Source organism: Mchenga conophoros, linkage group LG14, assembly GCF_057382185.1.
Source record: "Mchenga conophoros isolate Kocher_MC1m ecotype Shallow Benthic linkage group LG14, M_conophoros_male_GT1.1, whole genome shotgun sequence".
Lineage (NCBI taxonomy): Eukaryota > Metazoa > Chordata > Actinopteri > Cichliformes > Cichlidae > Mchenga > Mchenga conophoros.
In genome coordinates, this window is record NC_140539.1 from 31718504 (window position 1) to 31733589 (window position 15086).

General features: G+C 40.3%; 1 protein-coding gene across 2 annotated transcripts in view; it reads left to right on the top strand.

The window, feature by feature from the left end:
* The window catches only part of nbeab (neurobeachin b), a 213630-nt gene that overhangs the window by 69747 nt on the left and 128797 nt on the right, over nt 1–15086 (top strand). For both annotated transcript variants that reach the window (XM_085243955.1, XM_085243956.1), the window contains exon 13: nt 1591–1759. In XM_085243955.1, coding sequence (XP_085100081.1) covers nt 1591–1759 — 169 coding nt within the window. The remainder of the gene's footprint in view (nt 1–1590; nt 1760–15086) is intronic.

Below are 15086 nucleotides of genomic sequence, written 5' to 3' on the forward strand. Positions count from 1 at the left end.
CTATTTTACGCACACACAAATCTTTTTTACGAACACACAAATCTTTTTTACACATACAAATCTTTTTTACGCACACACAAATCTTTTTTACACATACAAATCTTTTTTACACACACAAATCTTTTTTACGCACACACAAATCTTTTTTACGCACACACAAATCTATTTTACGCACACACAAATCTTTTTTACGAACACACAAATCTTTTTTACGCACACACAAATCTTTTTTACGAACACACAAATCTTTTTTACGCACACACAAATCTTTTTTACGAACACACAAATCTTTTTTACGTACACACAAATCTTTTTTACACATACAAATCTTTTTTACAAGTACAAAATATTTATGACCACATTTTGAGCCCATACGATTCTCAGTGACAGCAAGCATTTGTGTATGTTGCAATAAAATAAACTCTATGGGTAATAACACTGCAAGTGAAAAACGTTTTTATGAATAATTATTAAATATTTTTCCAAGGATCAACTTGCAAAATTTGAAGCAAAGGAAAGCTATTCTTACTCTGCCAGTTGAGATGTCAAATAAAAGTAAATTGTCGTTTTACCTCTAGACGGTGTTCAGGGCCCAAGTGACATTCAGTGAACTACTGCTTTTCTAGCGTGTTTTAAATGTTCCAGAGGTCTTTTCCACCTCCTTTTAAAAAATGACCCATAAAAAATAGGATGAGGTATATCAAAGAAGCTAAATGTGTGTGTGGCAAATACATTTGCCTCAGGAATGCTGCTTGTGGTGCCAAGGCATGAATAAATAAAAAGAGGAAATAAATACAAAAGTGTCTGGAGGCTCGACTGCCACACTCCTCCAAAATAGGGCATAGAGAAAAGAGTAGAGAAATGAAAGAAACAGCTAGGTAATGAAGTGGGGTAGAACACTTTAGCTACACACAGCTACTCTGGCTCCTTCCCTGAGGACATCCCACAAGGTCCACATTTCCTCTCTTCATATTCTCGAGCTGCACAGGCTGCAGAGAGCCAGCTGTGCCAGTGAGCACCCTGACATGCACTGTGCATTAATTACACGGGACCTATGATGTCCTTCCATGGTCATATAAGATTTTGTGAGCAATTTTAATACTCTGTTCCCATGGATATTGCTTTAACAGTATTGCAGTGTTCATTTGTCTCAGAGGCCCTCAAACGATATCACATCACACGCACATCATAGCCACTCTGCCACCTTTCATCATGACTCATATTTGGCTCATTACTATCTTGCAATTTATGACATATGGGGGAAAAGCCATCAGTATTTAGTGCTAAAAGGGCTGTAGTAGGATTAAGGATTCTTCTCAGGTCTACTGCTAATTACAGAGGACACGCTAATCATCACTGAACAGAGTGGAGCTGCGACAAATATGAAATTGAGTAATACAGGGTCAGTGGCCATCTAGAGCATACACCTGCAAGGATAATGAGCTCGGTTAGTGTGAAATATCACAGCAAAACTTCTTTCTAAAAGTGGTTTGTGGTTCATTGGGCTGATGTCAATATTTACTTACATTTTTTACTTAACTGTGCATTTAGTAACATGAGTACATCTATGTGTCTATGTTTGTGTTCCAGGTACAGCTCTCTCTGTGTACCTACCTTTCTGCTGAGTTTATTGGCACAGCGACCATCTACAACACTATTCGTCGGGTGGGGACTGTGCTTCAGCTCATGCATACGCTGAAGTACTACTACTGGGCTGTCAACCCTTCAGAAAGCAGCGGCATCACACCAAGGGGTCTTGGTGAGCCTATGAAGCATCCTAGATCATTTTGAGCAAGTTCTTTTTTTCTCTCTTTGATGTGGATTTAGGATTTGATTTGATGGGGGTTGCTGTTTATGTAAACTCTTTCTCATCCATCCGAGGGCTCATCCACAAGAAGCTCGGTGTTTTCGTAAGCAACTCATTGGTACCGAACCAATCACAGTCATTGTGTTCAGTCAAAAGCCTGCTATCAAAGCGTCTTCCTGAAATGGCAGCAGCTCCCCCTCATTTGAAATGACTCATCTCCACATGGAAGCGCTTGCTTGTCAGCTGTTAGGACCGTGGCCATCACAGGAGATGACAGTGAAGCAGACACACCATATCAATATTGTCATCCCACTCGGGTGCTTAGTGTGGGTGTTAGGTCTCTGAAACCTGGGCCAATAGCATGACTGGCATCCTCAGTCTGTGAAACAACAGCATGTCACCAAGCAGGCTGTGCTGGGAGTGAAAGTGCCCTTGAACTGTCATTTCCTTTTTGCTATCCATTATTCTTTACTGAAACTATCTGTGTCACAGTGTAAGATTTGTTTTATGTTGGATCTTAGAGCTCACTTTATACTGCACCAATGCCCAATGAAATTTACTTGCTGAAGGTTGAAGCTTGTATTCTGACAATGACAATGTCATACTTGTTGTACAATCAGAGGCTGTTTTCTTCCAAAAATCATGCTTCTCTACCCCCAGCATTTCCTGCGGCACTGATCATTTCTTACTAATTCTGTTGGGCTGTTGCAGAGCTGGCTGAATATTGCAGTGTTTTGTCTGTATATACCACATCAAGACACTTTGCCTGCGTCCATGATACTTTACCATTGGGTGTGATCCTAACTGATATAATTCTAATAGTGGTAGTGACATACAGGCTGAGTTACGCTCATGATTTCTGACTTTATTTAGTTCCAAATCACATCAGCTCACACCAGGTAGTGTCCCTTATTCCTTCCTTTGTAGATCAAAGGATGTTAACAGGATTCAAGTAATGAAAGTTCATCCTAGAGATGTGGGCCAGATTAAAGAAACCCTGAATCCTTGACCTTTACACTGAGGAGTTATTGAAGCATTTCTGATGCCATGATTTGGGTACTATTTTTGTTTTTAATAAAAAAAGAAAACAAAATTCTAATTATTAAACAGAGTTATCTGTTTTAGTCATGAAACATTTCTATCCTGATGGGAGCAGTTTATAACAGATCATGGGCCACAAGGGAGCATTTAATGAGTATGAAATTGTATAAATCACATGACTTTTGCAAGTGTTGAAGCCAAAATCCTATTAGGACATTTTTCCCTTTTAATTCTCATGTCTTGTCTTGAGTTCATGTTCTAGGACAATGAATTCTTTTCACCCTACTCCGACAAGATTTTATCATAACCTGTGTGTTGAACACTCCGTTCACCAATTTGTAATAACTTACTGTGATGCTAAAATAGCTTGTTTAGGACTTGTTTCTGTCCTAAACGTAGGAACTGTAGTTTTTTTTTTTTGCACAAGATTGTTTCAAGAGCGAGTTTCCTGTTTAGAACTACTCTGACTTACGATTATATCTGACTGTAATTTGATTTCCTGTACCAAATGAGAGAATGACGATGAGATAAACAGGTAGGAGCTGTTAAGGTTCAAAATATTGGGGATGGAGACAAGAGAAAAACCACAATAACAACACTGGTCCGGTCGGGTTGAGTCAAACGATGATTTAATGATCACACACGTGGGAGATGGACACTGATGCAGACAGCCTCAAATCTCAAAGTGGTGGAGCATTGCTCAAACTCTTATAGCCTCTGGTTCTCCCATCTTATCATAAAAGCCTAAACATTCACATTCTTTCTCTCACACGGCGCCTAAGCTACGACCTTGGCTCCCTGTTTATCTGCTCGTGCTGAGATGGGGCAGAAAACTCCAGCATGTTCTATTCTCTTCTAATCAGACAAATAAGGCGATGACTTTCTGCGAACAGTATTCCTTATAACTCAACAGTATAATGCATCATAAACAATATCATTCATTCACAATAAATCAGCAGTCTAATGCAATGCAAATCAGTTTAAATACTGCAATAATTATCACCTTCTTCTAATTCAGGAGAATAATGCCAACTTAAACTACATAATAATTCACAATCTTTATTTCGGGGTCTAACATGGCATAAAATAATATCATAATTTTACAATTCCCCCTGATGAGCTCATTATTCTAATGAGCTCACAAACACCCTGTAGCCCAGTGTGGCCGGGTTCATCTCTTCTCACTCCTGAGGTCCTTTGTCCCCCTGACGGGCAAACCATATGTAAGATGACCTCTGTGTTTGCGCAAGTCAGGTGCAAGACAAACTATTACTACAAGGATAGCAGGTCTAGATGACACTCCCCTGTTCTCCCACAGCTTTATTTGGTGTTCCCTTATACCATTCAGACGTAGACTAGAACCTCTGTCCAAAGAGCTCTTAACCTTTATTTTATTGCAGCAGCTACCAGTGTCGTCCAGTTGCGTGATCCTCTGTTCTTCTTACTTCAACCTCAGGGGTTAGACAACCCTTCAGTCGTGACACAGATCAGGGGATTATTCTGCCCCTATTTCAAACAACGATCTGTGTATCCTCGGGTCCTGTGTCTCCCGTGTATCCTCCAGAAAAGAACAGGAAGGCGTCCCCCTTTTGCCCAAGAGCCTCTCGAACCTCGTTGGTCTGGTGTTTCCGGATTTCCGTCAACCCCTTCATGGTTATTGCTGTATTTATGGGATTCATCCTTTTGAAGTGACTAGCTGGAGCCCAAACGCCATGACCCTTGGACCCAGTTGGTGTCTCGGCAGTCACTGTATCTGTCTCTGCTGCGAAGGACCCTCGTATCTCTGTGGCCTCGTCTGGTGTCTGTTCCTTTCTCTGTAAGAGACAGAAAACCAAAACACCCCCTTCCTAGCCCTAATAATCTAATGTTATTATCTACCGACCTTCTAGTGGATGGAAATAATGATAAATAAATAATGATTTATGCTTCTCACTGATTCTCTACAAAAGACCGTAAACTTCTCGGGCCACCATTAGCTTAAGCTTTACCATTCCTAAGTTATTAAAGACACAAATCAAGTTATAAAAATGTTCAAACAATCCTTGTTTGATGTTGAAACCCAACTTCCCCCCCCCCCTTTTTTTGACACATTCCAATGTGTCAAATCAACAGAACTAGAACATTAAAAGAAAAGGTGAGGCAGGCACCACGTTACCCAGAATATTAAGTTGATCTGCGTGCAATGTTCTGACTCAAGTATTTTTAATATTTTAATGAATATCGTCTAATTAACTGCCACTACTTATATCTAGCAAAAGACATAATTGAATAAAAATCACAAAGAATAACATGATCTTAGTGTTATGTAAGCGCGTGCAGCCCTCCATGCTCGAAGTCACTCCACACCATAGATCAGTCAGACCTCGCGCTGACTGTAGCTTTTGACCCTTATTAACTTGAGCGCAACTCTATAATGAGCAACAAACTGCCATATGTATATAAATTATCATGATTACCCCTGCAAAGAAAAATTAAATCAATATCCTAACACCTGTAAATAAAAGACTAATCAGAGGTTATAACAATCACAGGGACACAAATGTTAGAATACGGTCAAAAGCTTCTATAAATGCTCGTTGCATAAGTCTCATACAACAATAAAATGCTGATATTAAAACAACAGTAAAACACCCCCTTTTGTCCCATTCAACCTGACACATAAACGTTTATAGATGGCTCTCTTAAATTTGACATTCTCCTGATTTTTCTTCACTGACCACAGCAGGGGAAACTCTGCCATGATACAGCCATAAATGCAGCTCACCTGATTCATCACTGAGCTCCATCGTCACTGGGGTCTGACAGGGTGGCGCTGCATACTCTTCTCATCTAATGTGTCTATTTTCAACCTGTTTAGTCAGAGTGCTCAAACATGAGGCAGACTACGTCCACAACAAGTCAACACAGCCGTAAATGTGGCCAATTATCAATCTATTACCAATCAATAACAACAGATAGCTTTTATTTTATGAATGTTTTCAATCAACCACTCACCCAGAGGATCTTCAATCCCAGGAACTTCCTTCTTCTCATTTAATGAGTCTGTCCTCTTTCCAAGACCTGGTAACTGGTCTATCCAGAGCCACCTGATGTCAAAATATACTTACAACAAGCCAAACCACCCGTTGGTCACACCAACCCTTTTCCACCCTAAAGATGTTCAACGGCTAAAGATGTTCAATGCCATCGTAGACTGGAGTGCCGAAAGAGACTTTAACGCCAACTGTTCCAACAATCCATTTTATATTGCTTCCTGGTCAGAGTTGCAAAACTCCACACCAGGGTTCAAATCGTTTTACTATTTTCATTAGTTCTTATTTTTTATTTTTGTTTCGACTCCAGATTTACAATAGTCATCAGTCCTGATGTTTGTACCAGGTGTAATCAATGTTTACCAAGTCTTTGCTAGTTTAGTCTAATTTATATTGTCCGAAAATCCTCAGTTTCAGGTTAATGTTGATTAGTGCCAGTTATAATTTTAGTTGTATTTTGCCAAAACTAAGTGTCACAAAATTCCAGTTTCAACACATCAGCCATGCTCCCCTGCTTATCCCTGGGTATTAAGACTATTAACTCCTGCTGCACTGCGTGTTCATAATTTTGGTCAATCGACAAACCTTTTGAAGGTGCTCGCACAATTATTTAGATGTTCCAATCCTGTTGTCTCGGGCTGCACCACGCTGCCTTATCTGGTGTTAGCTGTTTTCCGGTGATGTGGGTTGAATGGGGGAGCTCTTCAAGGAGGGGGAGTATGCTCCCCCTGATGAGCTCTTCAAGGTCAGCTAAGCTAACCTTCGTGTGTGAGCTTTTCAAGTGCATTTCAAGATTTGTGGGATTTTTGCTTTATAAATGTCCCTCATAACCCCCTGACGGCCCTCTAATTTATTTTAACACACCATAGTGTACATTTAGTGTTCACTTGTAGCTCTCATACTCTACTTACCACTCTTCTAAGTCCTGATGTTTCTTAAAGAGGACAACCGTACCTTTAAATAATATCACATGTGTGGGGTGGTGGTCTTACCAATTGTTTTTTCCCACCCTTTTTACATTTTATGAAAGCCAGAGAGATAGACCTGATATTTTCATTTGAAACATTTTGTTAAACTCAGAGTTTTATTTTATTATTTTTATTTATTTATTTTAAGCTTATTTAATTTCACGGAGAACATGCCTAACCTATTAATTTATACTGTAGTGCACGTCGGGACTTTATACTTATATTCATTTCACTTTTTCCTAGTAGACAACTCTTTAACAAGGGCATAGAGAATTCTTGACCGAATAGCGAGATTCAAACATAATTTTTCAAAAGGTAAGAGTCATGTGAGCCAGATAGGGGAGAGTGACACCCCAGGAGGAACAACACAAAGATTATCGAGATGCAGTGGCAGGTGTAATGGAGGAAAACACAGGGCCACAATCTGTCGTCCTATCTGGTTCAAAACTGATATGCAGGAGAATGTGGAATTTTGATTTTTGTTAAAAACAAATATGGATAAAATGCAAAAATATTTTCCAATAAAGTAAAACTGAGAGTCGCACTTATAACTGACTCCATGTCACCTGATTGTTTCTACAAGATCACATTTTTGCTAAGAGTTATTAGTGATCTCAATGTGCGAAAAGACTTCACCATATTTGGAGTTCAAACTCCTCTTGACTGAGAGACCTGGAACAAACATGTGAACAAAACCTGACTAGTACTAGTAATGAAGAGCTCTCTCCAAACGTCAAGAATAAAAGCCCCAATCAGATGGGATTATAACAGAATATGGTTCGCTCCGTTTGCCTGAAATAATTAAGAGTCACAGGCATTTCAGTTGTGGAATGGTTGGGTGCAACAGTAAACATATGTGAGATGTGGGAAGTGCCAAATGTTCCTTTGTGTCTCCAAATTAAATCACAATACTTCCTCAGATATCATAAATGAGTTGACTTTTGTGTAATAGAAAGCCCAGTGCAATCACTTATTCCTAAACCAATGGTTTACAGCTAGTCAAGTGTCAGTGACTTCTAAGTTGGTCCCTGATCTACATTTTTGATATTGTTATATAAATAAGTTTTAATATCCTGCTTATAAAAATTTCAGTGGAACCTGTAAGTTTCTTACATAGCTCCTAAATCTTATTAGTTTCACAGTAGTGATCAATGAACTCCCCTTGTGCACTATGTAAAGTTTAAATGACTTGACTATCGTAGGGCATACACACAACAATGGTGCTACACACATTTTGCTATAAATCCAATTGATTTTAATTAGTTTTGTAAACACTCATTACAATTTTAGTCAATTTTCCTTTTTTCTTATTTTGATTTTATTTCCGTTAGCACAAATGTTTTTCCACTTCTAGTTTTTGCTATTTCATTTGTATTCTTTAGTAATAATAATCCTGCTCTGCTCACTAGAATAAACATAATCAACGTGATCGACAGCTTACTGCGTATCGATTCACCATCTTATCAATTCATTTGCTTCATCCTTTTGTGGTTTATAACCTTATATTTTATTTCAACCTACTTTGTCTCTAAATATTTGAAGAATTTTTCAAGTTCGGGGTCAAATTTTAAGAATTTGACCATAAGTGAAAGTTATGGTGTTATCACCCCCTTTGGGGCTTACCTTTCCCAGTTTTGGTGATTTTCCTCCCCATTCTCTATTCTCTACAAGTACTCCTTTTCGGTGGCGAAAAACTGTTGGTGTGGTCAAGCGGGTGCTGTAAAAACAAAAGCTCAGGACAGAACAGTCACCAGTCATGTACTTCACTCAAAATTAGCATATATCAAACTTCATATTGATCCTCTGAGTGTAATGGTACATTTTAATTTAAACTTCTCAAAGCTAAACACAATATTTTACTTTATCTTACTCTCGTTCTTGTGCAGCACCACCCTTATCGGTTCTATCTTACTTTTAAATTGCTGACTATTTCAAGATGTCACCCAAAAGGCGGGGACCAGTATTTATCATTACATTATCTCTATTTTGCGTGTGGCAAGTCTATCATTCCCTGTTATTTATAGGCCTCGGTAGAGGGTTTTTTCTTTTTTTTTCTTTCTTTCCTCTATAAAAGTTACTTGACTCTTTACAGTGACCCACTATGATTAATACTAATAACATGTTCAGTCATAAGTGAATTCAAACCTTTTCTTCATTTTAGCATTTAACATTCCCAACCATTTTATAATGGTACCCTAATCGAAACACAGCTACTAAAACACAATTTTTTATGTAAGCATCAGTAACTCCAACTTGGCAACCCAAGGGTTAAATCCGCAGTTCACACTCCTGTGAAGCTACAGCCTCCCCCCTCAGTCTCTGTCAACCTTCTGCTCTTGCAAAAACAAAACAAAGCAAGACAAAACATCCACCCTTCTTTTACAGGCTGGGTGAACTGTCTGTGGACATTTACTAATCCTAAAGTCGGTACCGTCTTTGTCTCAGTACCAAGTCAGTTAAAGCTTTTAGTCGTCAGTCCATAACAGTCCAGTCACATGCATACATCCACACACATTCATACCAGATATTGCTGATAATGGAGTCTCACGCGCAACCTATTCGAGGCTCCTTCACCAGCAAGATGACGTCATCATTTTAAAGGAAACAATTCCTTATTTATTGCTTTTTCTTGGACTGGATTGACTCGCTGCAATCCTTTTAGGATCAGGACTTTTCATTCGACCAGTGTCCCATACAAGTGAATTTCTCCTCAGCCCATTATAATCATGGAGAAAAATACTTCGCGACTGTTTTCAGTAAGAATATTTTATAGCACTTTAAAATTCACTCTCTCAGGCCTGGATTAAGGAGCCGATTTGTTAAATCAGGAGCTCACAAAATACCAAAATATCACCACCGGTGGATCACACCTCTCAGATGTTCTTATCTCAGTGCACTGTAACGAAAGCAAACACAGACGTAACCAATTAAACACTCATATAATAACAGATACTGGGGCCCATTACAAACATGCCCAAGCATAAAACCATCCTTTTCTCTCTCAGAGAAAGAAAACAATCCAAACCTCACTGATAGAATCAACCTAGTATCAAACAAAACCCAAAGATCAACCAAAACTCCTTTTTGCACCAACAAAACATGTTGGATTTACTTGACTCAATAGTGGACACTAGTTACACACCAACTCTTTACTTTGGCAAAAACGTAAACAACTAAGTTGAATCAACACAACCTTTTCATAATCTCTTCGAAATAAAACTCACACCATTCATTCATCATTTTCGCTCTGTACCACTGCTCCTTGTTAGACTGTGTGAAGCACAGTACACAATTCAGTGGAGGCTTTGAGCCATAAACAGACATCACGCACAGACATTGTTTTCATTATCAAAGTGCTATCAAAGCAATAAATAATCAATCAGTTCTTGCTGTTGTAACCAACTCCGTATTTGGATGTTTGTGTGCAGCATTTGTTAGTAAAGCATTCTTCATTGCATCAGCGTGTGTGTGTGTGTGTGTGGATCACTTCTCAGTTCATTGAATCAACATTTTAATTTGTGTGTGTGTGTGTGTGTCATTTCTCCCTCAATCAACGAGTGCATATGTTCATATGTATGTTTCTTTTCACTCTGAGTCGGTGCATGTAGATGTGTGTGTTTGTGTGGGTGTTTGTGTTCATCACTTTCCTGTTGTAGTGTTCTGGGTAAACCACGGCCTGAAGCGTGCCCTGGGTCCTGCCCTCCTCCTTTTCAGTCTGTTTGCATCCATTGGTGCTGCTGCTCAGAGTTCTGTCCATACTGGTTCTGGCCCCAATTGAGGCAGTCCTTTTCTCCAGTGTCCAGCATCTTCTCCTTATTTCGCTCCTCCTTAACTTGACCCTTTTGCTTCGGTCTTCCTTCAGGGTTTTGATACGCAGCTCAATTGTCTGGATGTCCGTTTGTTGCTTGCAGAAGTGCGACTGCTGTCCGTTTGTTTGCAGGTGGAACGGCTCACATCCAGAAGGTGTATAGGAGAGTCTGCAGCTTCCACCTCCCCAGTGGAAGACCTCAATCTTTGTTCTGTTAGTTTAACACAGGCCTCAAGGCTCTCTGGGATCCCTGCTTGCACTTTCAAGCCCACGGCTCAGGTCGTAGTCGTGGTCCCATTCCAGGGGAATGGAGTCCATGGTTGTTTGGGTGTCTCGGCCCGAGCGTTCAGTCCGGAGCTGGGCAGCCCAGGACGCTGAGCGATCGGAGGACGGCAGAGGCGACAGGAAGCCATCCCCCTAACGTTTGCTCCATAGCAGACCGGACAAATCACACTGCTCATCTAGCTCCAGGATGCTCCGGCCTGATTTCAAGTCCGGTGTCTTGGACTCCAAGCCTGATGGGTTCGATTTTCAGCTAGCTCCTCCTGGGCCATGCTCAGTTTCTGCTCTGATGCCTCGAGGTCTTATTGAGGGCAGAAACCTCAGAGTCTTTTCCGTAGAAATCAGATTAAAGTCCATTGATGTTTCCCTTGGACTTTCTGTGGTTCTGCTGTTCGGCTCTTCCCAGAGGTCAGCTCCTGTCTGAGCCCCGACCCCTGTGCCTTCAGCTTATTTTCTCCTGGTGTTTTTCTCCATTCTGAGGTGCCTCCTGTCCTCAGTTTTCCTTTGTCTGTGGCACGCCCTGTTTTGCTGCCCGATCATCAGTGTTGGTCCGTCACTGTCCTGCACAGTTTTAATGCAGAGTTGTTAAGGTCAGCATTGTTTTGCTCGGCCTCACTTTTCCTCCGGGCTTAATGGGCGTGTCGTCACAGCTCTGTCCGCTGAAGCTGTCTTTTTCCATATGGCAAGAATGTGAAGAGTGTGTGAGAGGGGTGTGTCCGATCAGGCACTGCCTGCTGTGGATTGAGTGCAGGTCAAGGTGTTCGGAGCGGATGGTGCGCTCAGCTGCTCGCATAACCCTCTGTAGAGCTCGTCTGTCCGGCATGTTGCTGTTCCCGAACCAGACAGTGATACAGCTGCTCAGTATGCTCTCGATAGTTCCTCTATAGCAGGTGGTCAAAGTCATTGGTGGGAGCCGGACCTTTCTCAATCTTCTCATTTAAGAAGAGAGACTGACGGAAATCTCCCCGTGTAGTGAAACGGGCCTTGGATTTAACACTCTCCATCTCCGCAGCCTGATATCGTTTTCCTGCAGCACTGTTGACATTTTCAAGCTGTTGTTATAGGTCCAGCTGCTGTAGCATTTGGTCAGGGTCACTTCAAAGATGGTGGAGGAGTGAGCAACGATGGTGGAGGGGAGAGCAGGCGTCCAGGTCAGCCTCGGCTTCCCTACCTGTAATCAAACATAAAGAGAAAAAAAACAAAAAAAAACAAAACCAAAACAAAACAAAACTAATGATGTTGTATTGGCTATATCAGTCAGAGAGGGGAGAAACACCGGGGCCAGGCCCTGTGTCAGCCTTCACTCCCCCCTTTTTTTTTTTTTTTTTTTTTTTTTTTTCTCTCCATATAATCCTCTCACAACCCACCAAGCTGACAGGACGACACAGGTACATTTTAAAATTCTTAAGATTGTATTTAAAGTTCAAAATGGAATTTTCTTTCATTCAGTAATCACCTATATTTATCAATCGGCAGAAAACTTGTCACAATTTGACTTTTCTAACCACTAAATTTGTCATATCTTCACTGGTTTGTCAGACCAGTGTTTTGTTTTTTTTTTTTTGAAGTTAAGATGTTGTCCTGCAACCCAGAGAGTTTATTCGTTAGTAGTGGATAAACTTTATTGTGTAACGGCGGGTGTATGTTAAGCTTCACTGCTTTAAACTTGCTGGAAAATCTTCACATGTTCATGGGTGTAAGCTGTTTCTTCATTGCGTGTATGTGCGTTTGTAGGTGGGTTAACTTAACTTTTTGTTTGCTCATGGGGCCGGGTGGTCCAGGCCCGTAGCCACCTGTATCAACACACTAAGAGATTTATTTAATATCATTTTCATCACAATCACACTCTGCCGACTGAAGTGCCGGTCTTACTCAAACACAATTTATCTCTTCTATATTAAAATCCAGCCGAACATCAAACATTCAGCGTAGTCATTCAAATCCTTATTTATAATATTATAATCAACAAAATCAGCGTTTTTATTACAAGCTTGTATCATTATTTGCAAATCCCACAAAACACACTAAACAGGAAGCAAAAGTCCTCTGTGTAGTTCACAGCTCATTTGCATGTTCACACACAGTCTAAAAATAGCCCTCAGCGCCGCAGCTGCACGTCACACACAGTCTCACACCAAGCTCAGGCAAAACTCTATTATTTTATATTACAAAAGACATCTTGTATTTACAATCACTGACAGGCCTAACAGATTGAGCACCTAAGAAATATCGACAAATTTAAAATAACGAGTAATCAATTAACCAGTATCTGTTTCCTCCAGAACAGCCTATGGCCTGATTTCTAAAGAACCTAAACAATTTCGACAAATTTAACCATAACGGGTCCAACCGAAGAAAGTTAACTTTTTTGTAATCAATTAAACAGTATCTGTTACTTCTGGAACAGTTTCTGACCTAATTTCTAAAATCCCTAACTCAATTTAACAGTATCCAAACAAGCACATGACACCGTTTAAAACGGTGAGGAGACTCGGTAACTCCTAGCTTATTTCAGGATGCCCTGTACCCCACAGATAAGCCAAACTGAACTAACCCTGTTCGCCGACAGGTCAAAGCCGCGCGTCCACGACTAGGAGGGGGCGTAACCCCCGGGCTATGTGCTTCTTAGCAACTTCTGGTGCCGTCCTATAATAATTTTCACCTAACCGATTTTGAGAAATTTTACCATAACGGGTCCAACCGAAGAAAGATAACTTTTTTACGACCAATTAAACAGTCTCTGTTACTTCTGGAACAGTTTCTGACCTAATTTGTAAAACTATTAACCAGTCTCTGTTACTTCTGGAACAGTTTCTGTCCTAATTTCCCTACTAAACTACCTGAGCCTTCAGCTCACTATCCAGGGACTCAAACCCAACATTCTCTGTTACTTCTGGAACAGTTTCATATTTCTTCAACTTCATTAAATACTCTTAAGCAACTTTAACTGCATAACACACGGTGATTCTCATCAAAATCAAAACAGACACTCTACCAGTAATTTCAGTGAGTAGACTTTAATTTAGTCATATCCAATTTGGCACATTTTGGAAATAATTCAACAGGTAGTGCCTTACCTTTAGATAAGCCGGCTTTTGTCCACTCAAATCAGACCACTGGCTCGTGCCTGTCCGTTCGACAACCTCGGACCGTCCAAACTTTTAAATTCCACCCCAATACCACAGGACGAGCCCCCAAAATGTTAAGGTTCAAAATATTGGGGATGGAGACAAGAGAAAAACCACAATAACAACACTGGTCCGGTCGGGTTGAGTCAAACGATGATTTAATGATCACACATGTGGGAGATGGACACTGATGCAGACAGCCTCAAATCTCAAAGTGGTGGAGCATTGCTCAAACTCTTATAGCCTCTGGTTCTCCCATCTTATCATAAAAGCCTAAACATTCACATTCTTTCTCTCACACGGCGCCTAAGCTACGACCTTGGCTCCCTGTTTATCTGCTCGTGCTGAGATGGGGCAGAAAACTCCAGCATGTTCTATTCTCTTCTAATCAGACAAATAAGGTGATGACTTTCTGCGAACAGTATTCCTTATAACTCAACAGTATAATGCATCATAAACAATATCATTCATTCACAATAAATCAGCAGTCTAATGCAATGCAAATCAGTTTAAATACTGCAATAATTATCACCTTCTTCTAATTCAGGAGAATAATGCCAACTTAAACTACATAATAATTCACAATCTTTATTTCGGGGTCTAACATGGCATAAAATAATATCATAATTTTACAGAGCCATCCAAGGATTTCAACTCGTGTGGTAAACAGTCAGCAGAGGTTAAGAATAAAAAAGCTCCAGATTTACCAGTCTATCCCAGACTTTGACTTACAATCATGGGCATTGCCTTGTGACTCAGATAATTGAATGCCTAGATGAGGCTCCTTCACAAGGTGTCTGTGTTTAAAGGGGACAGAGCTGAAGTACACAGGGAAACTAGAAAGTCTGTGAAATTCTGTTTCGGCGTTCCATCATGCATCAGCACAAAATTAAGACTGATCCAAAAAGTACACTGGAGAAATATAAACAAAAAAATGCATTTTAAGTGGCACATGCAGCAGTCGCCGCTCAACAAAACTGTGAATAAAAAGAGGTGTGACAAACACATCCACATCTGCAC